At 40.5% G+C, this 27,411-nt stretch overlaps 3 protein-coding genes across 4 annotated transcripts in view; 1 reads left to right on the forward strand and 2 right to left on the reverse strand.

Moving 5' to 3' along the window:
- Positions 1 to 115: 115 nt before the first annotated feature.
- On the reverse strand, positions 116 to 11,460 carry LOC139218166 (structural maintenance of chromosomes protein 6). 2 transcript variants are annotated; one of them, XM_070849725.1, is made up of 27 exons: positions 11,397 to 11,460; positions 10,883 to 11,046; positions 10,558 to 10,693; positions 9,505 to 9,610; positions 9,059 to 9,195; positions 8,671 to 8,732; positions 8,487 to 8,567; positions 8,281 to 8,382; positions 7,628 to 7,747; positions 7,330 to 7,428; positions 6,992 to 7,138; positions 6,769 to 6,857; positions 6,489 to 6,653; positions 5,824 to 6,002; positions 5,225 to 5,426; positions 4,823 to 4,937; positions 4,404 to 4,564; positions 3,965 to 4,100; positions 3,497 to 3,577; positions 3,212 to 3,382; positions 2,467 to 2,604; positions 2,005 to 2,150; positions 1,749 to 1,874; positions 1,472 to 1,577; positions 1,045 to 1,197; positions 763 to 860; positions 116 to 591 (listed from the first exon to the last, which is right to left on the reverse strand). In XM_070849725.1, exons 2-27 carry the CDS (start codon positions 11,009 to 11,011, stop codon positions 495 to 497), a joined length of 3,282 nt encoding a protein of 1,093 aa, XP_070705826.1. In that variant the 5' UTR covers positions 11,012 to 11,046; positions 11,397 to 11,460; the 3' UTR covers positions 116 to 494. The 2 variants fall into 2 exon arrangements, with proteins under 2 accessions (XP_070705826.1, XP_070705825.1); XM_070849724.1 differs by having other exon boundaries at positions 10,883 to 11,028; positions 11,397 to 11,457.
- Positions 11,461 to 12,028: 568 nt separating this feature from the next.
- On the reverse strand, positions 12,029 to 23,461 carry ak9 (adenylate kinase 9). Its single transcript, XM_070849887.1, is given in 37 exon segments — positions 12,029 to 12,279; positions 12,437 to 12,551; positions 12,686 to 12,788; positions 12,954 to 13,052; positions 13,359 to 13,528; positions 13,722 to 13,918; positions 14,038 to 14,255; positions 14,406 to 14,552; positions 14,657 to 14,858; positions 14,972 to 15,188; positions 15,371 to 15,589; positions 15,935 to 16,135; positions 16,233 to 16,301; positions 16,434 to 16,653; positions 17,066 to 17,189; positions 17,334 to 17,586; positions 17,674 to 17,877; positions 18,045 to 18,181; positions 18,602 to 18,787; positions 18,954 to 19,013; positions 19,122 to 19,176; positions 19,290 to 19,396; positions 19,510 to 19,657; positions 19,860 to 19,972; positions 20,190 to 20,210; positions 20,292 to 20,614; positions 20,716 to 20,855; positions 21,109 to 21,210; positions 21,419 to 21,493; positions 21,728 to 21,850; positions 22,032 to 22,181; positions 22,321 to 22,433; positions 22,531 to 22,627; positions 22,721 to 22,773; positions 22,852 to 22,915; positions 23,060 to 23,157; positions 23,446 to 23,461. Coding segments are annotated over 37 exon segments (5,148 nt in total). The 3' UTR covers positions 12,029 to 12,070.
- A 457-nt stretch (positions 23,462 to 23,918) lies between these two features.
- fig4a (FIG4 phosphoinositide 5-phosphatase a) overlaps positions 23,919 to 27,411 on the forward strand; it is a 47,215-nt gene continuing 43,722 nt past the window's right edge. Inside the window, exons 1-3 of the mRNA XM_070849168.1 lie at positions 23,919 to 24,058; positions 24,222 to 24,332; positions 26,277 to 26,375. Of these exons, the coding sequence (XP_070705269.1) occupies positions 24,264 to 24,332; positions 26,277 to 26,375 (168 nt within the window). The 5' untranslated portion in view covers positions 23,919 to 24,058; positions 24,222 to 24,263. The remainder of the gene's footprint in view (positions 24,059 to 24,221; positions 24,333 to 26,276; positions 26,376 to 27,411) is intronic.

Here is a 27,411-nt window from a genome sequence, read left to right on the forward strand (position 1 = left end):
CAGAAAAAGAACTTGAACTGTGACCTCCAGTTAGAGACGGACGAGGTGGAAAACCTCTCCGTTAAAATTCTGCAATATGCACAAAAAAGAACCAACACTGAAGGAGTCTCTTAACTTGTTTAATATTAATCAAATATTGCTCACAATGACATCATGACCTCCAATGTACCCGTTTGAACCATTTAAAAATTATTTGTGCAGAGGATATAAAAATAATTCTACCTGGAGCATTGCTTACAACATTTCAATGGCTTCAGTGTTATAGTATAAAAGATTTAACACATTTTGAACAATCATTCTTGCTTTCAAACACAGACAGAAGTAAAACTTTCTCAAAACTGAAGCCCACTTGATGGGGAAAGAACAACATGAAGAAGAAATGAGATCTGCATATGACCCTGTCCTGGTGACCAATGGAGGGTCTTATCACCTGCTAATGGTCTCACTGACTCTTTTAAATTATTACTGGATTATTGAATTACCAGCTAGCAATACTACTGATCCTCGTCTTGACTTCTTTGTGTGTTGTTCGGGCCACGGTCTGGATCTTTGAGACGGAGGATGCGGATGATTTTAGTCTCTGGAAGAGAACTGAAGAAGAAGTAGAGGAAGAAGAAGATGTGACAACACAACTGTGATTTTCAAATTCTCAGATAAGCATCACATTATCTGTACTGTATTATATAGAATCTTAGTCAAACAATCACATCTGGATGGTCTAGCTGATTTTATATACAAATATATAGACAAAGGAGTGAATACCTCATGCTCTGTGGGGTGAGGAAAATGAACTGTCTGTAGCGCTGACCAGCAGCCACCTTCAGCATCATGTCCATCGATATCCTCCGGTTCACCATGTCCTAATTAAAATTAAAAAAATAAGGCTTAACACAGAGAGATGGTTTCTTTGAGTGTCATGTAATGTCCTTTCATATGACCTTTCTCCAAACTTCCCCTTCACCTCCCCTGACCACACTAATGTCTATTTAAAACTATGATCTAAGGTGTCGTGCATTCCTGTCCAGACAAACTGTCTGTTATTACCATGTAAACATCAAACTCGTCAAGACAGCGGAAAGGTGCCTCTGTGATGGCCCAAAGAGAGAGGACGAAGCAAACGGTGGAGAAGGAGCGCTCCCCCCCGGACAGGGAGCGCATGTCACTCAGGTCAGCCTTGTTCCCCTGTCCTGGCTGCACCTGCAGAGGAGAAATCAGTTTGGTACATGAACACCACCAGGCCAAAAATGCTGCAGCAGTCTAGTCTCAAATGATGAAAATGAATGCAAAATGTAATGTCCTCATTTAGGTTTTAACTTTAAACTGAACTCTGGAATACTTGTCATGACAAAACAACTCATGTGAGCCAGATTGTGTTACACAATCCATTAAAAATAACTCTTTGTTCTACATTTATTAGAGGGAAAATGAGGCTGAACTGTTGTCCGTCTGATTAATCAAATGTTCTTCTTACCGAGATGGAGAGGGTTTCATTCTTGTGGTCAAAAGTCATACTTCCAGTGTAGCCTCTCTGAGCCAGCATGCTGTCAAAGTAGTATTTGCAGCGGGCAGAGAGGAACCTAAAATACCAGGAGATGCAGAGAAAAGAGGTCAAATGGACAAAGAAGAAAGGGAGAAAGAATGATAAATTAAGGAACACGATGACATGACAGATGTTTAATTTCAGATTTCCTTTTACATACTGTAGCAATGCCAGCAATTTTCCAGGACACATTTTGCCAGCAACCTACCTCCTGAGCTCAGCGTAAACCTGCAGTCTGTGGTTCATCACACTATCTAGACTTTTGATGAAGCTGTTGAGGTTCTTCATTTGCTGTGCCATGTTCTTGTAGTTCCCCAAAGCCTCATGATACTGTCTGGATGTGGGTAACAGAGAGGAAGGTTTACGTGTTAACGCAGATTCACCGATTTGAGTGGTTGCATATGTTGTGATGCTACATGGCTGTTATTACATTTTCATCTGATACAAGGGTCTGAGTAACATACTTCACAACCTCCTCACGGTCCCCCTGCTGTTCCTGCTGGGTTGCGATCTTAACCTTAAGACGGCTGATGTCGTTGTCCAGACTCCTGGCTGCCCGTCGAACCTCAAGCCTCTCTGGACAGATTTCTGTGGCCTTGGCCACAGATGTCTGAACCGCAGGGGGAAAACAAATTTTCAATATGTGAGACTCCATGCAGGTGAAATTATAACTACAAAATCTACATTAGTCATTTAATTTCATTTCAATTAAAATAAAACAATATGTGCAATAAAGTGCTCTGTGTTGCTCTGTGTTGCTGTGTGGATATCACGAAAACATTTCTCTCATCTCAAATTTAGGACCCACATTATTAGTTCTGTCTGATAATACATCAATACATTTTTTTTTTTTTTAAATCAGCCATGAAGCCCTGTGGAGAACACCTCTGTCTCAACTTGCCCCCAAGTATCTCTGTAAGGCATACCTGAAGTTCCTGCTCCTTTCTTTCCAGGTTGCCCTCCAGGGTCTGTATGTTGCAGAGGTGGGCACTGCGCTTCTCGTCATAGTGTTTCTTGTGATGCTTGCACTTCATCACTTCCTGATCAGTCTTACTCAGCTCCTCCTGCAGCAGGACAAACAGGGCAAGCACGCAAAGAGTAACCACATGAACCTTCTCCAGTAGTCAAGGCATGGGGGCTTCTGAAGGACACAGACTGTGCAGAGAATCAATCACCAAATGACTGGGGTAAAGCGACTTATTTCTTAATGAACTTTTCCAGCTGAATCAGGTTTGGTCATATACTCTATGGCTTAAGGCTTAGAGCTCTGTATCCATTGGCCCATATACACATCAATCACTCAGATCATTTCTGATAATTACAACTGCGTAGTGTGCACTTTCAAATCAGATTGATTTCAAAGGAAAAAATGTGCATGGACAGTTGTCACATTCTTGCATACTTCCCCACCTCTGCATTTACAGGATATGTTGGCTATATTTAGTGCATACATATATTCAAAGCCTGGGTTTATCATTTACCATAACCATGTGACTCACCATGGAGGCTTATGACATTACATTTTTTTCCCTGAGAGGTTTCAAAAGCTAAGATATTCTACAGGTAGAATTAGTGTTTACTTACTATAAAAGACAAGGAGTCTAATCTAATTGTTCTTTTACCCAAATGACAAGACATGTAGACACCCTGGGGTATGTCTACCATTTTTACCTTTTTTAAGTCTGCCTCCTCAGCGATCATGTTGATCTGCTCTTTGTGCTGCTTGTACTCCTGCTCTGCCGCCTCATGGGCAGCCTTGTGCTCAGCCATCTGAGCCCGCGCCTCATCATATTTAACACGCTTGGACGCGATCTTAGCAACAATTTCCTGAAGATCTTCCTCCTAAAGAAGAGTGGAGACAGCAGAATATTTAATAGTGCATATGTGCTGGCAAAAATATTACTGATTAAATATTACTTCTCTGGGTTGAATTTCATTGATGTGTGTTGTACAAACCAGGGGCCTGAGGTCCTCTGACTGAGGCTCTTCCACATTTTTGAGGTCAGTCAGCTCCAGCTGTAGCTTTGTGGCCTTGTCCTATAACAGACACATTTCAAGAGGAAAGTCATAATCATATCAGAGTAGAGTGCTAGAAATTTGATTTGGAAATCCTTTTTTCATTGAATGGTTCTCTCTTTTTAATCTAAAAGCCATCTGTTTATTTTACATTTATGCATCTGTTTGAAATCATCAAAGAATTGCTAATCCAAAAATGGTTTGGGTTTATAGACATTCTGTTTTGAAATATTAAGTTAAACATAATCATTATGAGGTATTACTTTCCCTGTTCCCCTGATACTCAAATAGGCGGAGGAAATATCATTACACATTAAATTAATTATTTTTAAATAAGTGCTACAATTAATTTCATAATTTCCTGGGGTTATACAGACATGAATGCTACTTTGTGAGAGGTAAAATTACTTTGGTAGTTTTCTGGTCCATATGGGTTCGTCTAAGCAGCCCTTCATTCTGTTTGATATCCTCATCCAACTTTTTCATCTGCTGCTGGAAGCGATTTGCCTGAGCTTTCAGGTTCTCCGTCTCCTTCTGCAAGTGCCTGAGAGAAAAAGGAGGAACCAAGAGAGGACAGACAGAGGTAGAGAGGTTATTAAGAAAGAAGACAAGAGCACAGCTTTATACAACCAGTTCCTGTTGTGCCACGAACAGCACAGTGTGTATATCTCATTAATCATAGTTAAATAAGTCCATCATCTATGAACTAGGACAGCCACCATGGTGCTGAGATACAGTATATACCAGGGCAGTTGAAACCAAGAGACACCAAAAAGTTCTTACCCTCAGTGGTTTGTTGGGTAAAATTAGTCTGACTGCAAATACACACATACATACAGACACACACCTGATCTCCTCCTCGACGTCCCCTGAGAGGTAGTTGGCTCTGGTGTAATCAGCGGTGTAAATACGGTTAGTGAAGATCTGATCTCCCTCCTTAGAGAAGGCTTGGAAACAGTTCTGAGGAGGGTGTTTGCCCTGCATCACTCTCCGAGCTTCTGTGCGATTCTACACAAACACACACAATAAAAATGAAATTCATGTCAATGCACGATATCTTATAGCACTTCATAGGGTGTTTTACAACCTCAATAACAAGTGTTAAAAATGACCACACGTTATAAGGATTGTATTACTGTTTTTTGTTGTATGTTTTGTATTAGAATATATTCATTTATTGTATATTATACTATCATTATCGTCTCATAAGCCTCTGAAGAGAGTTCACTGGGACTTTTCTTCTCTTGTGATGCAAGTGATCTTTACCTTAATGAGTAAAATGCTCTCTATAGCCTTTTGATCAATCAGGCAGTTGGCCACGACTGGGTCCTCGATTTCTAGGGCTTGAAGCACGGAGGGGTATTCAGGATGATTCACACCTCTGACACAAAGACAGAACAAACGAAGGCCACTGTAGATTAAAACCTCTGAGACATTCTTGCACAGTTAGAAGTTATACTTCATACAGCTTAAATCCTGGACTCAACCAGTGGTTGGCATAAATTCATGTCAACACTGGCATATAAACAATAATGAAAACATGCTGGAATACACTGTAACCAACATTAATTTAAGCTGACAAATGCTTGTTCTGTGAAGGAGGAAACCTTTAAGCCTAATGCCTTTTTCAGGCAAGCTTTTAATAAATGTTTTAGTGAATGCCCTCACCTCTTTCTTGTATCATGCACACGTGACAGAAATTGGCTGGTGATGATAGCAGGCCTACGGCCAGGTGGGAACATTCTGGCCATGAGGCCCTGCAGCACTTTCTCATCCTCGTGGTTATCACATGTGAAGGCCTGCAGCAGGCTTTTAAAACACACTTCTACAGCTACGGCCAGCTCTGGGTCCTTCAGGCTAATAAGGTAACCTGTGGTAGTGAAGGAAATATGAAAATGGAAAGCACGTCAGAGGGGCATTTTTTCCCCAGATGTCACGTTTTGGTTGGGTTTTTGGCATAGTTTAATTAAAACAATTTGTATGAATATTGAAAGACACCCATTCATTTTGTTTTTGAGTAGATGTTGATGTGCTGCTCTGTGAAAATTCAAAACTGTAAGTGAATAAAAGAAAAGAATAACAAAATGTGCATTAATGTAGCATTTAATGAAACAAAGTGACGTTATCCTGGTTTTGAACCTTTAACAAGGGTCTAATGTTGCTCAGCTTTCATCGAAAGGAAAAACATGTCTTATTACATCTTAATTTAGGTAGTGCAACTTTGGCTGTGATGTTGTGATTCTGAAGACTGAGATAGAAGTTCTTACCCAGAGGCCCTCGAGGTCTGTGCCTGAACTGGCCCCTTTTGTGAGCTTCCTGAATGGCGTTGAGGAGTGCGGGCATGTGTTCCCCAAAGCGCCGCAGGCGATTAGACCGACTACTCTCCAAAGTTTGCAGGTTCCTTCTGTTGGCATCAGTGGACCTTTGCAACATTTGCTGCTCTCTCCTAAAGACAAAAGGAGGTGGGTGTGTTCAAATGCCTTTACTGTTTCAGTTACTCGGCTGCAGTTTGTACCATACAGACCTATACACTATCTCCTAACTGGGTTAATTTAAAGCAGGCATAAACGGAACTAATTTCCATTTTTAATTTGGGTTCATACATCCACTGCTGAGAGAACGTTTAAAGGAGATCAGGACTGAAACAAACTGGGCATCTGGAATTCTATAGCATTTATATGTTAAATGACTTGCAGAATTAATCAGTTAAACATTGAGACTGAAAGCGCAAAAGGATTGATTCATATAATAGTATGATCTGTAATAGATTATCTTCTTGTCCTAAATCCCTAATGCATTTATTCCAGCTAAACTTCGAAACTTCCTTGCAGGCACAGTGTAAATTGGTTCTTGAGCTACTAATAGAAACCACACTTATTGGTTATGTGTGCATAATTAATTTGTCCTCAGTACCCAGTTTCTATTTTCCTACCTCATCTTTCCTTGCTCCTCCTTGGCACGGCTGCAAGCGAGCTGATACTGGTCAATCTGCTGGCCCAGAGTGGAGATCTGGTGTGTCAGGTTTTCCAGCTCAGCCTCTATCTGCTCCATACGAGCCATCCTGGCCTGGCTCTCTGCTCCTGTTGTCTGACTGATGCTAGAGGGATACGGGAAGGACGAAAAGCAAGGCGGAGTCAACACGCAATAAATACATCTATTTATTTCCCACTTGAATGCAACACAGAAGACATGAAAACAAAATGAGGCCGTACCTTAGCTTCAGATCATTTATCCTTGAGGACAGCTGGACCTTGTCTTTTTCCAGGTCCCTCAGGTTAGCCTTGCATCTGTAAAAAGGGACCTAGCGTGCACGCATGCAAACACTAATTCAGTTGAGTTTATGAATTGCATTCCCATAGCCAACAGTCACAATGTAAAGTCAAGTCCAGTGTTGTCTGCCTTATATTCAGACAAATGCATTGTCTGTACTCTGACCTCGCTGGACTTGTGAAGGGCGTTTTTTCTCTGGACCTCTGCCATAAGCTCAGCACATTTGGGCTGGAGCTCCTGGATTTGCTGGGTGATCCCCTCCAACTGTTCCTGGATCTGCCTGTGCTTCTGCTCAGCCTCCTCAACTTTATTCTGCATTATAATATAAAAACAGATCAGAGAAGAGGTCGAAGGTTAAAGTTTAGAGGAGAGAAGAGGGCTACACATGAACAAGTGCAAAGTTGTGGTGTGAGCTATCAAACACGTAGTATCGTAGTATAAACGTATCCTATGTGGTGTTTTTAACTCTTGATTTTATGGTGAATACTATAGCCGTATCTTACCTTCCATTCATCCACTTTCTCATCATATTTCTCTGTAGCACGTTTGTCTGACTGCAGCTTCTCCTTCATTGGCTCAGACTCCTTCTCCACCTCAGCCACCTGCAACATTTAAGTCACAGTTAATGTTTAGATAAATAATCTTTTAAGCAAACGTTGCACTAATCCAGTTCCATAAGGACATGAGAGTGGGTGAAGGGGATTTGACTCCTGAGGCAAATTGTGATTTGTGATTTTGGGCTTTATAGGTAAAATCTGATTTGACTAAGGAAGGAAAAAAAATGGAAGAAGAATATCTCACCAAAGCCCAAGCCATTTGCTTCTGCAGCTCTTCCAGTTTGGTGTGCATTTCATCAAGTGATGACAGGCTCTTGTAACGGTCCTCTTTCTCCAGGTACTTCCGCTTCAAGTCTTTCAAGCACTTTAACAGTCACATAATAATCATATGGTCACATAAAACTTGGCTAAAAAGGAGGAGTGTGCTTTACAAGCTAGCAATACTGTCAAAGGATTAAAAATTATAAATTATAAATTTATAACCAGTGTATCACAGTCCTTCATCAGTATAGCTAAACCTGCAATAACTGACTTTTGGCCACCTGAGTGCAGCAGACACATCTGGCAGTTACTGAGCATTTCATTTGGAGTCGAGTTTCTGACCACCAGGCAAATGTAAGTGGATCGTTAGAGCTTTTTCGCAGAAAACAACACTGTGAGAGTGCTGTGAGTGAACCAGTGCAGTAAATTTATGGACAGCACTAAAAATTAGCTGATACTAACAATAAAGCCACATAGTTGCTGAGCTGAGCTGCGGATTCAGATGATAATTCTCTGTAGCTTCATCTCTATGTGTCAAGATTGGCCCCTTTCACAATATCATTTGACACACTGTTAAGATAAAATATCAATTGTAGCCGCTTTAAATTGGAACGTGTCGGACGGATTAATTCTTACTTCGCTATGTTGTCCAACTTTATCTTCTGTGAGATGCTTGGTAGTTTTGATGTAGACAAAGTCCTCTCTCATCTGCTCCAGTTGGGTAGCTTTCATAAAAAACTGCAAGAGGAATGGAAAAAAACAAACAAACAAAAAAACACTGTAAGCGAGCCAAAGTTTGTTAAAACAACAGATAAAAGATTCTCATTTTAAAACAGATATACCTTATATTTGTCCCCCTCTCCTTTGGAGTGTAGGAAGTATTTACTCATCTCTTGAGTGAGAACTGACACAGGATTGTTCACCTTTGGAAGAAAATAAGTTAATAATGACTCACCAACACAGGTTTGCCACACAGGATTTAATTTTGTTGTAACAAATTTTAAACACCATTTGCATAGCACATACCTGTATGTTAAAGTTGTCTAGGATGGACGAGAGCTCTTCCTTTTTGCTTGAGACAGATTTACCTATAAGGGGAGAAAACAAATGTCTAGCCAACAACTGTTATACCATAATATACCATAAATTATTCATCTATAACCACATAGTTGTCAGTTAATTTTCTGATGATTGACTCATAGTTTCATCTTTACTGGTGCCGACTTGTCCTGAAGGTATGCACTTACTTAGCTTTTAATTGGTCATGAATAGTTTATAAATCTTTTGAGGTGGTTAACATTTAAAATTACTTGAATGAGATATATTACTGTAGTTGTACGATGTGGCTGTAAAAGAAAAAGAAGAAAAAAAGAAAAGAAAAGCAGAGTAATCCATAGCTCTTCACAGTCTTTACCTGATTTGCTCTTGAGTTTATAGGTTCTCGCACCATCACGTGCTATTCTCAGGTCTACGATGATGGCTGAACCATACACCTCAGGTTTGTAAGCGTCCCTTCCTTTGTTACGCAGGGTGATCGATATATCAGCTGAGCTGAGGAGACAGAGCAACACAGATTACATCTATTGCGAGTCAAGTGATGCAACTTTTGACAGAAGTTACCTTTGAATGTGACACTTTCTCAAGTCCCATCATAAATATGTAATTGTGCAGAGTCTCTCTCTCTCTCCCTCTCAATTGAATTCAAGCATATTCCTGACCTTGAAAACATAATTGTTAAAGTTAAGCATAACATAAACTTTTAAGACTTTCTGCGAACCCTGGGTCGTGTTCTCAGTATTTCTGCCTGAACTGTCATGACCAAAAAAGAATGTACATCACATGCTGTGGTGCAAGATTTACCTTTCTCCTTCTTTCACAAAACCCTTCAGAGATGATCCTCTATTTGTGGCCTGTGCATTCCCCCCTAGGGCAACTATGAGAGCTGTCAGAACAGCACTCTTTCCACCTGTTGCCCAAGCAGTGCGTGGGGGGGGGGGGGGGGGGGGGGGAGAGATAGTAAACGCTAAGTAAACAAAATAACTAAATGAAAGATAAGGGAAACACCAAAGAACAGAGGATATTCCAGAAAAAAAACTGAAAATTACACTGTAGGTGATTATTTCATTGTATCAGTGCTACTCATCTCCTGCAATTCTGCTAGCACGGGTCTGATGTTAATGTGAAACATTGTTTATCTAATGGCAGTAACAAAAATTTTGCACACAAATTTAAGATTTTACAACTTTAAACCATTTTAAGCACTGCAGCAAAAAAATAACTGTGGGGCCAAGAGAAGCTTACACTTTATGGTAAGCAAAAATGACCAGCTTTAATATGGCAATACTGTCTGCCCCTTCTAAATTCTTATCTTTATAAAATGTTAAAGTGAGTATCTTTTATTTAGCTTGACATGAGAGTTCAATGTGAGCATGCCTTAAAAGTTTGAAATATGGCTATAACACTAATGTTATCAAATAATACCTAATTATGCCACAATTTCTATCAAATATCACCAATAATATGAAAAAAATGTGTTTAATCTTAAAATTTCACTAAAATCACTCTACAACAGTTATACATAGCCGCTGACCTTTCTATTTAAAAAGACAATAAGACATGTGATCACTGAATAACAACACAAAAACCAGAATCAGTCAAAAGATGGTACCAATAGTTCAGCTCTATAATAGAGAGTGTGGGTTGAACTATGGTCTGGGACAAGGGGCTGATCACAGTGACCTCTCATACAACAGGTCAGGGCATCAGCTGCCATAGTAACAGGCACAGACGCTAACCAGTAAACCTGGTTTCTACAGAAGGAAACAGGGATTTCTCTGGATTTCAGTTCCAAAGACCTGAATCCTTTAATCAGTCCTCTTTTCTGGATCACCCCACTGGTTGAGTTACACTCACTTCCATTGTTGCCGACAACAAAGTTGACATTGGGACCAAACGTGAAGGGGCCGAGGTGAGAGTGGCACATGAAGTTCTTCAGTGTGATGCTCTCCACGATCCCTGCGTCGCTCACCACCTTACCAGCACCCTGCACCTAAACACAAGTTATTTATTTACTATATGACACAAATGTAATCAAGTATATCAACCTCATGCGTTTCTTATATTTTTACAGTGTGAGAGAATCAAGAGCGACAATAGACCGTTAACAAAGCAACAGATATCATTTCTCTGCAGGAACAAAAACTACAAAATGTTTTAACACGGCAGTGACAGCACGGACCTGTTTACTCCGATGATTGTCCTCGTCACTATCATGAACATCTGCATCTTCCACTTCTTCCTCCTCCTCCTGAGCTCTGACCCGTTTGTGGGGCTTGTCACTGACCGAGCTGCTCTTCCTTTTTGACATCTTGGGCAGCCAACTTTCTTTTAGAGAAAACGAAACTGAAACAGAGCAGGCACCATCATTCGTAGCATAAAGCAAAGTATCAACTCTTGTTCTCCAGCTATATAACGAGTAGCTATCGTAACTATTGCTGGCTTTTTGAAGTCTTCATCGGCACAAGACTTTCAGAACAGTTACAGTTTCTTATACGAAAACAGTAACGTTAGCTTAACGTTAACATTACATTAGCCGCATTACTAAACTAGCTTATCAGGCTAACTACCACTACATGCTAACCAGGACGCTAACAGCTATGTTGGCAGACAGCAGCGGAGTGTGTTGCGGTTAGTTTTGCGTCGTTGTGAGTAAGTTTAAAGACTAATATGCTCGCTAATGAGAGACAGTTTACCTTGTTTACAGCAGCCGCACACAACACAGCTGAGAGGTAGACCACCACCACTTGTCGAATTCGCGCCCGCCACTGCATGTTAAATCTCGCGTGGAGACACGAGACTGGCCTTTATTATATCAGTTTTCAATAAAAGCATTATTCACCTTTACAAAAGTCTGAACTTTTGTTAAATTCTTAAAAACAAAACAGTGAATACATGACGCACTACTTTTTGTATACTTTTGAATGTTGAAGGTGTTATTAGCTATGAATCAGTGCAATAAATGGTAAACATGTAACTGATCTATTACTGTTAACCAACCGAACCTCCTAAATGGATGATACTCCCTGAGTTTCCTGTATAAAGATAGTTTATATATTATATAAAATGGATAGTTGGTCATATTCAAACAGGGGAATCATTGTTGATAATACATTTCTATGAAAATGAGTCCTAAAAGAGGACAATGTCCACTCCGTCACATTCTGCATTATTTCTGCAATTAAGTTTTTTTAATAGGATCCAAGTCAAAGTAGTGACCCAAGCAAAACAATTTTTCCAGCCCTGACAGTGAAGAATGATCTATTACATGCAGGTTTTGAAAAAAATAAACTCAGCAGGTTACTTTCAAATAACTGTGTCACACAATTTAAAATAGCAGGTGGCAGTCAAGGTTTCAAAAGAGACACAGCTACAGCACACCGCTGGCTCCTGGCAAGTCTCCCAAGGCCAGGAATCTATTCAGTTTGAACTGAAAGTCAATCGGACGTTCATTAGGAGGCCTGTAGTTCCCTCTCATTGTTGAGCTCAGGTAGGGAATGAGAGCGCAGTTCTCTTCAAACAAGGCCAGCTTCTTTTTGTACTTCTGGCAAGTGTAGTCTGTGCTCTTGTGGTTGAAAGCTGTAAAAGTACAAGATTTTATTAACTAGTTGGATAAAATTTTGACAGAAACAGTAAAAAGATCCATAAAACAATACTTAACATGCTTAACACCATAATAATCAAGTTTAGGCAAATCACTGAAACTTGATATTTCAATATTTTATGTTTAGCTTACCTTTCAGATAAAAGGCCACATAAATGAGTGCTGATCTTTGTATACTGAGGAAGGGATGCTTTGGTTTGAGACACCCAACAGCTGTCATGGCTTTGATCACTGCTACTGCCACACCCTGAAAACATACAGGCCAAATTCAAAGCAGGGCAAATGTCAAAGAAACCTCAGGGTTGCATACTGTGATGTGTGTGTGTGTGTGTGTGTGTGTGTGTGTGTGTGTGTGTGTGTGTGTGTGTGTGTGTGTGTGACCTGTTCCAGGTAGCCCAACGTGGGAAGGGAGGTGAGGGGTACAGGCTCACAAAGAGGAGGAATTTTATTGGGCAGTTTCTGGTCCCAGTAGGTTTCAGGAGTCCTTTGAAGATCAACACCAACTTTCACTTTCACTTATAATGGACAAATAATATCTCTCATACACTGTAATACAACATCTTTATTAAAAATAGTAGGAAGACTTACCCTTGTAAAGAGAAAACATGGCTAAAACATTTCTGAAATATAAAAAGAGATGGCACTGCACCTCAAAAACTTGTCCTGTTTCTGCTTTGTCTCAAAGACGTAGATTCGTTCTCTGTATTCGACAGCATACTCCATCTTTCCTTGAACCAGGGCTTCATACCTACAGGCAAATACACCTTAAATGAAAACTTCTATCAATCCATTAATAATTAATGCCAATCATGCATCCATATTGACAGTTTCATTTGTTTGTATTAAAGTGATCTCTTAAAAGTAGCTGACATATTGGTACACAGTATAGATTGGCCGTCTGTCCTTTGCACTGACTGATCTTGTTTTGGGTCTCATACATGACAAACAGTGACTAATCATGTATGTGTCAGAATTAGCTTTCTCTACTGAGTTGAGGAGAGCATATGCTTTCAAGCAAGTAGAGTTCGATTTGAACTACGGATGAAGATTATACCTTTGCTTTCCATCCAGATAAGTGACTGGACAGAAGCCCCTCATCTCAACTTGCTGTGGGAACCTGTTCTTCACCTGAATCTCAGTTAGCTTTGCTGGCAGCAGGTGTTGTTGTGGGAGAGTGTGCGGACAGCCAGGAGTCACAAACTGATCTGGAGTGGTCAGGAACCACTGTGGTGGAGAGAGCAGCTTCAGTCACAGTAAACATAATTGCTTGATACATCTGCAAAAATGACTGTATAATTGTTTGGCATTTTGTTTATCGTGCACAATTTCATAGTATGATAAGTAATGAAATCCACTGGATGATGACAGAACTCGCACAAAAGTTGGAATATCTGGAAAGATGCTCATCTACACTGACCTCTAAATGGTCTTCACCGCACATTTTGTAATACATTCCTCTGTATTCAGCTGCATGTGTTAAGGCTTCGGTCTCTGAGCAGTCCACCAGGTGGTGATGTAGAGCCAGGCAGACAGGGCAGTGCAGGCCAAACTCCCCAAGCTGACACTGCAGCTCCTTGGGTGTGATGCACAGTCTGTTAATGCAGGCTGCTTGTCCTACAAAGTAAAAGGATGATGATTCAATTTTTGTCATCATACAGTATTTGGCACGTCATTTTACTTTAGGTGTAAAAAGCCCTCCTGAGCTGATGCGTGGATACGTTATTAGCACTTACTGCCGTGCGTCCTCTCCAGGTAGCTGTGGATGTTTTTCATGCTGATGCTGACCTCCTTTATAATGCTGTTCCAGGTCCACCATTGGCTCTTTAAGCCATCAAGCAGGATATAGTTCTGATACTGTTGTTGGAAGTGTTTCCTCACATGCTCCACCTCTTGCTTGTAACAGGAGTTACGAATGTGGATGATCTCGGAGCTGTCATGCATCAGGTGAGGCCTGCAGTGGGAGGAAAAGGATTATTATTACTATACTATATTACTATATTAACTTCGAACTTAACTGCGATTTTTCTCAAACTTATGATTTCTGAAAAAAACAACTTGTAAATGTTTTTTCTATAGTTGCTATTGATGTGCGTTCTCTGACTTGTTAGGCTTCATCTTATCCACAAGGCCTCTCTTCAGCACCTCCACTGTGTCCAGTTCCAGCTCAACTACTATCATGGGGATGATGCTGTGAGACCCCATCAGCTCTGCCTGCTTAAGTGTCTTTGGAAAGCCATCCAACACGTACCTTGAATGCCAAAGAGGTGAAAATTATTGTCACAAGCACCCTTAAGCTGGAGTAAGAGCGTGCAACACGTGCAGATTTCTTGACAGTAAGTACGTCGCGCTTACCCTCGAGTGCTGCTGACGGAGCTTAAGAGCGCCACCTCCAGACACTGAATGGCCAGTTTATCAGGCACAGTAAGTCCCTTACAGAGGTGCTTTTTCATCTGAACAGCAAGATCAGTGTGCTCCTGAGTGTTCAGCACCATGCGCATGACAGAGCCAATGGAGAGACAAGCTAGGCCATATTTCTGAGCAAACATCTGTGCCACTGGAGAGAGAAGCAAAGTGAGATAAATGAAGACTGTGAGGAAAGAATGAAATATGCATAGTGTAAACGATACAGTGCTGAGTGGATAATTTTTGAGCTGTCTTGAGTCTTACCAGTGGTCTTTCCAGATTTGGGTGGTCCAACAACAGCGATTTTAACTGGAAGGGACGGCGTGGGCTTTGGCTGCCTTAGATACTTCAAGGGGTTCAGCATAAACGTACTGCGGTTCGTCTTAGATTCAAAGAAGTAAATATACTGATGGAAGATCAGAGGATATGTGGCATTGAGAGGCCACTGCAGAGGCTGGATCAAATCTCTCTCTTTGTATTGCTGTGGAAGGGGGGGTGTGAGTGAATAAAACGGCATGTTACAATACACTTTCTGCCATAATTTGACGGAGTTCTGATGATTAATATGTCAAAACAGAGAGAAGGTACTGCAAGTTACTAGTATTTGAACTTTTATACTTCACAAATTTTTATTGATAACAAAAATCATGGCCTCATCCGTACCTTTACAGGGTCCCAGCAGCCAAAGGCACTGTGGCGTTTGTAAGAGGAGAGCAGCAGCTTATGTGCCAGGCTGTACGAGATGGGTTGGCATTGTTGGAAGAGTGACTCCCTGTTGGTCAGCAGGGGCTGGATCTTCTGGAGCAGCTGATGCCGCACGATCCGGGACTTGCGAGACGCATTGATTGACACTTTGGGTATGTTTTGTTCGCTCAGGAGCTCCTGATGATAAAACAGCACAAAGCAGAATGTATGGGGGCGAGTAACGTACAATATGTGAACATAAATCAAATAAGTTTACCCTAAGTCCAGTCAAAAATAACACTTTAAAAGTGAGTAACGTCTGATACTGACAATTTGTTTCACGCATTACCTTGTTTGTTATGGCTGATAAATCTCAGACTATTGTAAAACTAGTTTAAATCTATGTAACTTATGCAGCATATGTAACTCTGTTGACTGTCACTAAAATAAATGTTGAATAATAGCAGAAATTGTATGGCTGAGGGAACCAAATATGCATGTCTGCGTCGTTAATTGCTGTTGTTGGGTTTTGTGTCTTTGTACCGTCACAGAGAGGCTGTTTTCATCCATCACGAAACGCTCCTCTATCTCCATCCCCAGCCTCTCAGACGCTGTCTCCTCAGTCTCCTCATTCTCAGAGTCATCAGTATCCTCTTCTACAGGAAACTCCTCCATCAGCATGGCCTCAATCTCATCCTCTATGCTGCCTGCATCTTGATCCTCTTCATCATCTTCTTCATCATCCTCATTATAGCTGAACTGATGGTTTAGGAGGTATGAGATAGGAGGTGTTAAGCAGCGATGGAGATTGGATGTCAGTGGTTAAGATGGGTGTGCATACCTTTGTTTTGGCTGCCTTAGTGCCTTGCTCTGCCATGAGTTCCTCCCTCCTCTTGGCAATGTCCTCCTCCTGTTCAAAAGAAATAGTTAGAATTGTACAAGATACTCACACATCTATAGTCGTTGTCAGGACAGAAAGCAGGAACAATGCTAGATGGTAAATTTGGCAGAAAATTATTCCTCAAAGTTGTTACTTGCTTACCCTGTTCTTCTTACGTAGTTCCCGAAGAAGGTTCAGTTGTGCTTGCCGGTTGCGGCGCCATTCATACCATTTCTCAAGGTATGTTGGCAACAGGCGCTTCTGAACATCAGAGACCTCCACCTCCATGATTACCACAATGTCAGGGAGAAGCTGTTGCTGCAACATGTAATGCACCTCATCAGAATTGCAAGGGAAGCCCTCCAAAATAAAACCTGTAGACCTACAAGGTAGAGAGGGTAAACAAATAACCTTGTGTTGTCAGGTGTTTGGAAAAGCACAAAACAATACACCACATGGTAGCACATGTACATGTACATATGTGTATGAATAATAAGCATCTATGATGATTGTAGGTTTCAAGAGTAAAATATATATGGAAGTGTTTATGTGTTGCAGTCTGTATATGTAGCCTGTGTTCTTATGAGCTGAAAGACTGAGAGAGAAGGCATGGGAGATTTATTTAAAAGAAAGTATTCTGGGTAAAATTCATTTGCTTTCTTGTCGAGTTAGATGAGAAGATTGGTACATTTCTGACATGCAGCAGTTGTATATTCTCATCAATCCAAAATGTCAAACTTTTCCTTTAAGGAGGGGCAAGAATGATGCATTATTGTGCGTGTGTGTACAACTACATGTATGGTTCCTGTTTCCAGTATGGTGCGATAACCATATCCAGGATCTGTGGAGTCAGTGGGTGTCCACCAGACAGGTAGGCTTTGATGGCCCTTTCCTCATCAGTCAGCACCACTTCCTGCTGTAGACACATAAAAACAAATATGCAATAATTCAATGTCAAAATCTCATAATTTGCCACAATGAGAGGCACCATAATACTAGAAAGGTTGTCACAGAGATAGTTCATCAAACTGACCTCCATGCTATTCAAGCTGGTGGAGGAATCCTCCGTCCCCTTCTCGTCCTCATCCTCCCTCCTGGCTTCCCTTATCAGGGCCTCCAAGTCTTTAGTAGACTCCTCTGAAGACTCTACCTCGTCAGCATACGGTACTCGCTTCTTTGTTTTGGCCATGATGAGCGTTTGGAGTTGCTCTCTGAACTGAATGTGGAAAATGCCAAGCTGCTGGGCGAGCCACTCACCATGAGTGGTCTTCCCTGCCCCACGGGTGCCGAGCAAAAAGATCCGCATTGCAGGAGGCTTGGATAGAAAAAGGAATTAGACTAGTTATTTTTTTTTGTTTTTCTTACAATTAATTTTTCTTTCCCTTCTCATGACAGCTTGTACCTTGACAGGCTCAGTCTGTGCAACAAATTGTGCAGGGTTTTGAAGGAAGGAGTCCCTGGCTTCCTGGCTGGAGAAATAGTAGGTCTTCTCACGATACTTGGCTGCAATGTCATCCATGCACGGCCACAGGACGTTATGTTTTTTTAAGGCCACAGGGCAGAAATGTTGGGTATCGCCTAATAGTCTCTTGGCTGTTGTGCCCTCCTATTTTTGTTGAGAGGAAGAAGATGGTATTAGAGGTTTCTTTATATAATTGTCATCAAAGCAGTGAGACAGGCCTGTCTCTTCAATTATTAACAAGATTATGAAGCTGTAGTTTATGAAAAGGTCACTGACTAGCGTGTTAGATAATGATTGCTCTGTTTACTGACTTCATCCTCCTCCTCTACCGCATTATCATCAGCATTGCTTTCCTCGGCTCTTTCCAGCTCAGTTAACGCCTCGATATCCTCTGTTTCCTCGTTCAGGTCCATCGCTGACAGCTCCCAGGACACATACTGATAGGGTTCTGAAGATCATACATGTAAACTAGATTGGACTGAGAGTTTTTCTCACAAAAATTTAAAAGCATTCATCCTAAGTATATCACAATTTTGGGTCATAAAACTAGAATAGATTAAATAAAGTTTGTTTACATAAAAAATATCCTTTTATTGCCTAAAACAAATGTTGTGACAAATGTTACACTTTCACTTTGATGTAAATTCTTGTTATTATTAATTTCATACTCATAGTGATAGTATAGTAAAGAAAACACTGATGAATGCAATTCTTAGTGTCCCATACATTACACAAAAAGTGTGTCACTCTTGTTTAAGATAGAATAAGAAAATAAACACCAATATCATTTACCTAAAACCTGACCTGTCCATACATAGCAACAAAAATTCAAGACTATGATTGGCACTTCAAGAAGGGGTACACTCACTCTCCATCTGAGAGACCATCTCTTGAAGCAGGTCCTCAGGGCTTTTGCCACCAATTTCCAGTACTGAGTGGGCCACAGTTAAAACGGATAGCATGTTCCCTGATTCGGCTACAAACTGTTGCAGTTGCAGTTTATAGTCATTCATCTCCGGGCCATCTGGGTAACCCAACTCAGTTAGTACCACAGCTTGAGCAACACAGAGGGGAGAAGGAGATGGAGAGAGTTAAAGTTCTTTCACTTCAGTGCTGGTTTTAATGCACTTGCATTTACAAAGGGAATATTTCTTCTCTTATAACCGAGTCATACAAATGAGCATTTTTGATCTGAGAAACAACTGTATGTAATGTCACACCTTCCTTCTTGATCATGTTAGGGTGTGCAGGGCTGGTGGTGTCAGTTTGTTCAGGATTTTCTATAAAGGAAATTAATGAATGCTTTAAAATCAATGTTGGACCAAATTCCGCTGGATCAGGGAGCTTCTGTGAATTTAGGTTGCTTTGCATAGAGTGACAAATAGTACCTTCAGTCTCTTCAGCAACTGTCTCTAGATTTGTTTGCAGTCCTGCACGCTCTACCTCTGATTGTTGCTCCATCTGGCTTCTAAAATGGAGAGAAATTAAACACAAAATCTACATTAACAATCCATTTCAGACATGACGTCTGACAAAACTGAACAGCATCTTTGCACTTGCACTCACAGGGTCTGTTTCTCCTTCCCAGATTGTTCATCCTGCAACCTCTTCCTTACCGCTTTGTCCACGCTCTCCTTGTTCACCTCGTACAATCTCCTCAAAACTGCTCAACACATTCAAGTGCAATGATACACGAACTGTCAAAACTCAAATAGAGACTCAAGTCTATATATTCACATAAAACAACAACTAGTTATGTGTTCCTGTGTCGCGTACCCTGATTTCCATCACTGTCTCTGAGACAGAAGAGGATGTCTGGCAGGATTCCAGCTTGCTGTAAGGCTCCCAACTGGGAAAAGTTCTGGGGAAAGTTGTAAAGCACCCAGCCAGTCCTGACGTCTGCATCAGTGTCAGCCTCTTCGATCTGTAACATCAGGATTACTAGCAAAACCACTGCAAACTGTTTAGTGATGCACCATACATCTAAATTCCCAACTCAAGCTAAATGATTAGTTAAACTTCAGGGGGCTCATTAATGTGGTTTAACCTTAACATCATGTTTACAGTAAGCTATAAATCTGAAATTGCAACATTTATTTTGTCTAATCAGTCGTTTTTTGACACACCTCTTTTATACGCTTCTGCAGTACTTCAGCATACAGGCTGAAGGGTGGTGTGGTCATATGTTTGGCTTCTTCGAGTGCCGTGAGCACTATGGCTTGTACTTCTGGATGCTCCTCTGTCACTAAGAACAGCAGAAAACATTTATACACAAATATGTTGTTAAATAATCTCTCACACTGAGTTCCTAAACACTGGGACACAACATAGCATTACCAGACTACCATTTGTGATATGTAGAGAATATGTAAAAGATTTAAAAAGTAGTAAATTATCCATGTCTGTACATGCATGTGTTTGTGACAGAGAGCTAAAGAAAATATTTTACATCTTACCTTCAACAGAATTAGTTTCATCTGATGAAATAAAATAAGAGAACATTAATTCTGTGTATGACAGTATGCATCACATGTTCATCATCATCAACAAACACTTGCCTGAATTCTGTCTGCCATCCTGCTCCATCTTCACCTTGATTTTCTCAATAGCAACCTGAGTTGTCTCCTCTTTGATTTTGTCAAGCCTCTCCTGCTCAACCTTGGCCAAAACCGGCTGCACCAGTTCCTTAATATCAAGCACCAACGCATTGTAGTGCTGAGCTAGAAGCTTACATAGAGTGCTTTTCCCTGCCTGTGGAGGTCCAATGATGGAAACTCTGCAAGGGGCCCTGCACATTGTAGGAAGCAAGTACCGTCTGGGATTTGTGATCAGCTTCTGGTAGGCCTCCTGAGATGAGAGCATGTACAGTTTGTCCTGAAAGCTGCACAGGGATTAAAATGAGAGTTGGTTGACATTTTCAGCCGCTCTCACTTAAAGTGGGTAAAGTCCTCAACTGGTCATGGCCTACAAAAGATCACTCACCCCACACATAATTCAGGCTTGCCAGGAATGACCTTGCCTTCCTTTAGAGCAACAGGACAAGTTCCACCCCAGCGGCTCCTTCGCCAGCGAAAGCCAGGAGCCACAACCCTGGAGGAGGACATAGTTCTCAGTAGGTCGTCCTGGAAAAGAGATGGATTTAAATTTAATTACTGGTTAAATTAGAAAGTAATTCAGTGGAGGTAGTATGTCCAAAATGCCTGTTAGTGCCCCATTTACAAAAGCCAGCTAACAGATACCCAGAGCAACATTTATTCCTGCATCAGCATCACCTGTGTGTTTATAGCTCACATAGTTTGTTTTCAATATTATATGCTACTTAAAATACTATATGTGTTTTGAACTAAAATACAAATATGGTCACTAATGGCTGACCGTGTCAGTGTCCTCTGGCAATTCATCACCATCAGTCTGGTGGAGGAGGACTGGAACAGGGACACGCTTTATTGCCATGGATCCAAGACGGGACATCACAGACTAGAGACAAAACAAACTTGAGTCAGCCCAACGAATACATGTCTGACTGAACTTGCACATTTAAGGTCAAGGCCTCACAGTTAAGCCAGACTAACAATACCAAAACGTTCTACGGTGATAAAAAATCAATTCAACAGCAATATGACATGCATATTCATATTCTTTATTATATTGTTTGCTATACTATTCCTGCAGGTGGTTCATTTACCGAGTGCAGCACTTCAGGAGTGTTGTTTCCATCCAGCTCCAACAGGTAAAGAAGGTTGTGGTTCGTCATGTAGTCCTAAAACAATATCAATTCACTTACAATGTCTTAGACATCACTGGCCTGATTTTGACGAAACATGAAACAGCGATGCATCTCTACACTGAATCATAAACTTTAAAGACAAAGACCAAGAATTATGACTGTAAGAAATGGATAGCTTCATTTCAGCCCAATTAATAGCTGAAATATGAGTGAGGAGTGACATGTTTGTTAGATTTTATTGATTCTCAGAATTTCTGGGTAACTTACCTCCAGTGGTCTGAGCATGGTATCCTTGTACATGTTGATTCTAGGAAAAGAATATCTGGCCAAATTCTCTGGCGTCCACACCAGCTGGTCAATAACATCCTTTTGGAGCTCCTCTTCCAAAGGCTGCAAGGAAAAAACAAGTTAAGGATAATAGGAAATTATGGCTTGACAGCTTTCTTGTTTAAGAATGAGAAACTTTATTAGAATGAAAAAAAGTCAAAGACAAAGTCAAAATCAAACTTGTTACTGTGTCCAAATGATAGGGGAATGCAGTAAATAATACCAATCGCCCACTGACTCATACCTGCTCCTGCTCATCCTCCACGTCCTCCTCCTTGTTCTCTTTCTTGTTAAACACCTCCTCTCGCTTCCACTGATCCCTGTTGTACAGCTGTCCTGTCTCTGGGTGCTGCTTCAGTCCTGACAGCCTATAGACCAGGTCCTTGTCTGCACACTGGTGAAAGACGGGAGTGTTAAGCTCATCATCAAACCAATCTCAGATGTACAAATCTGTCAGAATGTGAACGTTCAAAATGCAATGTTAAAAATTGAATTATAGAAAGAAAAGATACTGAATAGAGGACATATGAAACCTTGATGTTGATGATAAAATCAGGTGTTAGTTTGAGGTTTTTGATCAGCTCAATCTGCTCTTGAATCTTCAGACACTCCTCCGACATGAATGGCAGGCAGCTCAGTACATACCCTGCATTAAAACATGTATTATCAAGTGTAAGCAGTGGCAGAGCTCCTATAATCATGATTTAAATTATGCAATTTGCATTCATGATCACACAATTTACCATAGTGCTCCACATCTGGTGAGTTCAGCCTGGCAAGTATCAGCTGGAGTACCATGTCTTCTGGTATACTTCTCCCCTCAGATAAGATATTCAAGAGCTAAAATGGTCAAAAAAAAGAAGTTCATAAACCACAAAACACACACACACACACATGAATATACAAGACAGGGACAGTTAACCACAGACTCACCTCTATGCCTTGCTTTGTTTTATTTTTAACATGTGTGTTGAGCAGGTCTGTGTCTGGAATATTAGAAAAGCAGATGTGAAATATCCACATCATGTTAGCACAAAGACCAGGAATTCAGAAAATGCTCTTACCATCAATTAAGATACACTTCCAGGAATCTGCAATTTTTTTGGCCAAGGTGGATTTGCCAACACCCTGCCACAAAAAAAAAGCACAGATATGATGCAGATTCACTGGGTCACATCACATGGAAGCTATCAGAAAAAGGTGAAAGTGTTTGGGTGTAATTGTGGAAGTTAGAAGTGTGTGTGTGTGTCCATAGTAAGGGAGAGACATTACCGGCCTTCCAACTATGATGAAGCAGGTTGGTTTGTCTAGAAGACTCTCTATTTCAGCTTCATCCTCCAGTAGGTTGTCCACTAAACGGTGTACTTGAGCTTATTGGATATTAGTGTACAGGGAGGATTAAAAGTCACAAACAGAACCGTGAAGGACGCCATCGGCTGGCAGTTTCTTGAAACATGCCTGACGGCCTGGTTATCTGGCTAACTATTTGTCTGTTATATTATTTTAACATTAGCTAGATGCCTGTGTCACTCCTCATCACTTCATGCCTGAACCTAAATCAACCTGAGCAAGACTGCGGACCACACAGTCTGATGAGCCACCAAATACGCTGTAAAAAAGTGAATTAACTGTCATAAACTCAGCAGAAGTGCACTTACTGTTCTTTTGAGACATTCTTTTATCCGTATTTGAACCAATCTAAGCTTTAATTATTGTTTGTTAATTAGCATTAACTATGTTACTTAGGTTTAGCTAACCTAACCTAACGTTAGCCATCCAAGGTTGACAGTCACCGGATACTGTTACCATAGCGACAAACAAACTATGGGGGGTAGCTTTCCGTATTACAGTTAATATATCACTGGTTACTTTATGCCTTGATATTGAAGTTTTCACGCTAAAAGGTTTGTTTTAACTTTGTTTCGGTCTCAAACACCTACAGGCTTCTCTGCGAGTGAACAGACACAAAGACACAGACCAGCACTTCATGCGTCTTTTACGAATCGCGTTTTCAGCCCTTCGAGCTTTTTGACTCTGCGAGGCACCGTATCAGTTGACATGGGCTCGCTCCAGTCATTCATGACAGTCACCTGACTAAAACAAATTCATGCTGCCTGCTCCTATGTGCTAGCCGTAAACAATTGAGCAAGTTACATATATATTTAATGCTTTAAAAGGGTTCAAAGATCTTGTATTGACTGCCAGAGAAGATGCGTATTATCATCCCCGGAGATGACTTGTGGCTAACGCAGCTAGCTAGCTAAATTAATGGTGAGTAACATAAATTTACTTAGCTAGGAAACGCTGTGGGCCAAAATAAGATGCACACAAAGGCCAGAAATGTCAGGATTAACTTTGTATATCCAGACTTTTTTTTGTGTTTTTATGATGTGAAGTGATAGATTAACATATTGCATTTCGTTCGCTTCTCCAGCTCTTTGTTATCCCTTCTGGATTGTGACTGGAGAATACAGGGATGAAAATGCCTCACTCAGCAGCTGGCATCAGCGGGATCCAGAGGATGGTTCTGTATGAAACCAGAGCCGTAAGTCTGTCATGATCTTTATGCTGTCATTATCACAGTATCATCATGACTCCCAGAACTTCTGCTCAGTCAGTTCATAGGTTAAACCTGCAAATAAGGCTCTCCTGATGTTTCCTAGTAAATATTCGTACATACATACAGACATACATGAATACATAGACGAAGTACTATGCTTATAAGAACTGGATGAGCTTATTTTACATACTTTTTAATTAAAGGAAAGATTACTGCCTGCTGTCTGTCTGTTCCTTGTGTGTAACCACAGTTCAAAACCTTCTGTCTTTGGACCTACATAGCCTCAGGTTGGGCCTCTAATGTAAAAATACCACATGACCCTGCACATCCACAGTCTTTCACAGCTCTGATGGAAGTGCCTCGCTAAGGACACTGTGGACGACTATTTATTCAAAGACAGTCAATGTAAAGGTCAACGTTTCCCAGCTAGTCTGGGTTTTCAATTGCTGACATTCACAAGCCCATCTCCAACAGCCAAAATCATTTGTCACGAGGATTTATCGCTACTGTTGAAATGTGGGCTTTAATAATGGATTTCCTTATTGCACTGATGTAAGAAAGCCATGTCTAATCTATAATTTTAACATAAAAAAGTTCACAGATGTAAACATGGGGGTGGAGAGGGATAGAAAGCTCCTGTTGGATTGTGACCACTAGGCAGACACTAGATGGCAGCAAAAGAGTGTTTGTGATGATTTGCTACTCAAAGTATGTCCAAGTCTACGTTGATTTACCATGACCTCCAGTTATAGGGGTGAGCTTCATATTGTCTAGACAGTCAGTATAATTACATTCTGTCAAATAAATATTAGTTTAGGTTTAATTAGGTTTGTTCACATTTTGTACATATACACGATTTGTTTACATTTTGCGTGTTGCTATGTTTTTCCAATGCATTTCTTTTCCATTTTTATCAAGGACTAAGATTAAAGCAGTGTCAAAATAAAGATGCACAAAAACAGCATGAGTTATAGCTGTCATCAATAGTCCCAAACAGTGTGACTATTATGAGGGAGGAAGACATTTATCCTTATTCCTTATTGAGCCTCTGTCAGCCCATTTTACAGAACAGTGGATAAACGGACAGTCTAACTATTGTGGACAAAGAGAGCTGCATAGGATACTTGGAAGTGTGGAACAGGACAAAATGGCTCTAATGGTTGAGGACTGTACTGATACATGGTGTTCCAATTTAATGTTCTTTAGTGGACAGAAAATCTTAAGCCATCTCTCAGCCCAGTGTGAGAAAAATAATGACGTGAAAGAAAAAAAAAAATCATACAAAGACATAAATCTTAAAAAGGAACATTAGAATTTAGCCTTGTAATCAAATATCTAGCTACTCTAATTCAACTGTATATTCTTATATGTAATTATATGATACATATCTACCTTGGATTCCATTTGTGCATAATTTAATTCTTGTACATTCATTTGTAGTTGGGAGGCTCACTGTGGAAAGACGTTGCACATTATAGGAAAAAAGCCCTAAAGAACATGAAACTTGGGGCTGTGCTGCAGAAAGCTTGCTTGTAATAACATAGACCAGTGTTTCCCAATCCTGGTCCTAAGGGCCCACTGCCCTGCATGCCTGCATGTTTCCCTGCTCTAGTACACCTGATTCAAATTATCAGCTCATCATCCAGCTCTGCAGAAGCCTGATAATGGCCCATTCTTTTGAATGAGGTGTGCTGGAGCGAGGAAACATTTAACATTCGCAAGGTAGTGGGCCCCCAGGACACTGACCTAGACTCTCTAAATTAAAATTTGACAACATTTCTTCTAGTCATAATTGGTTGTAGAAACTGAATCTGATAAAATGTCATCCCTGAGAATGCTTCTTGTGTTGAAAAAAGTAATCACAAAACATTATGCAATCGCAGAAGTAACATGTTGCATTAATACTTTTACGCGCATGTTTCTTTCCAGAGGTATTTTTTGGTGGGGACCAATCAGGCTCAGACCAAACACAGAGTCTTGAAGATTGACCGCACAGAACCCAAGGACTTGGTCATAATTGACGATAAGGTAAGTGATGAGTTTCGACCAGTGTTAGTACAGTGCTAATGTATGCTTACATAATACAGTACAGTACGCTTGGGGGAGAATTGTACAATCCCTCAGCCTGTCCCATGTGTATTATGGATGACAGCTTAGCTGATGAGTGCTGAGTGCACCTCCTTTTCTTCTCCACTCTTCATTACCAGGATCTATGAGCTAGGAGTTGATTTGTTTGTTCATGTTGTGGGTAATTATGATTATGATGTGTTTGTTATTATGAAGCATCCATGACTAAATATCCATCACCCCACGCTCTCATTCCCATGGATATTATACTGACCTCGGAAACCATGTTTGTGTTCAATTTGACTGGCATAGTGGAGTATTTTATAAACAAAGTGTGGAAGCTTGAGAATGTGATAAAGACGTGGAGGTGAGCAGGTCTAAAGCTGGAAACACAGCCTCATACTTCACCTCTCTCTCAACTCATCATCAGGACAGCTGGCACACATAATGAAATAAAAGGTTGCATAGAACCTCTTTATATTTCTGAGCCAAATAAACTTTATACAGAGAGCTGAAGAGGCAAAATAATTGGACAATTTTATTAACTCCCTTAGACTTATTGCATTTTGCAGAAGAATGCACATAAAGGAAATTCATAGACATGCTGTAACGTATACAGTGTATTGTATTACTGATTTATTCTGTTGCACAGAAATGTGTGTTGCAGAATTTTGATTATGAAATCTATGATACGAATTGATTTGATTGCAATCAAAGCTTGTTGGTCTGTTTTTATTATTTCATTACAACTAAATTGAAATTTTTCATCACAGTGTTACAGAAATAATTTGGATAACAGCTAATCAATTTTTGTTTTAATTGCCTAACTGAGGATCAGTCTAAACCCTTTTGTAGAAAATGCATTCAAGTCTTGCTGGCTCTGAGTTTGTTGAAAATGAGTCCTCCATAAGCAGCAGCTGTTCTTATGACACATAAGTCATGCCTTGTTTTCTCCTGTTGTAGCAAGGTAAAATGAACAATATAGAAACAAGTGTAT

This window comes from Pempheris klunzingeri, chromosome 18 (assembly GCF_042242105.1).
Source record: "Pempheris klunzingeri isolate RE-2024b chromosome 18, fPemKlu1.hap1, whole genome shotgun sequence".
In the NCBI taxonomy this organism is placed as follows: Eukaryota; Metazoa; Chordata; class Actinopteri; order Acropomatiformes; family Pempheridae; genus Pempheris; species Pempheris klunzingeri.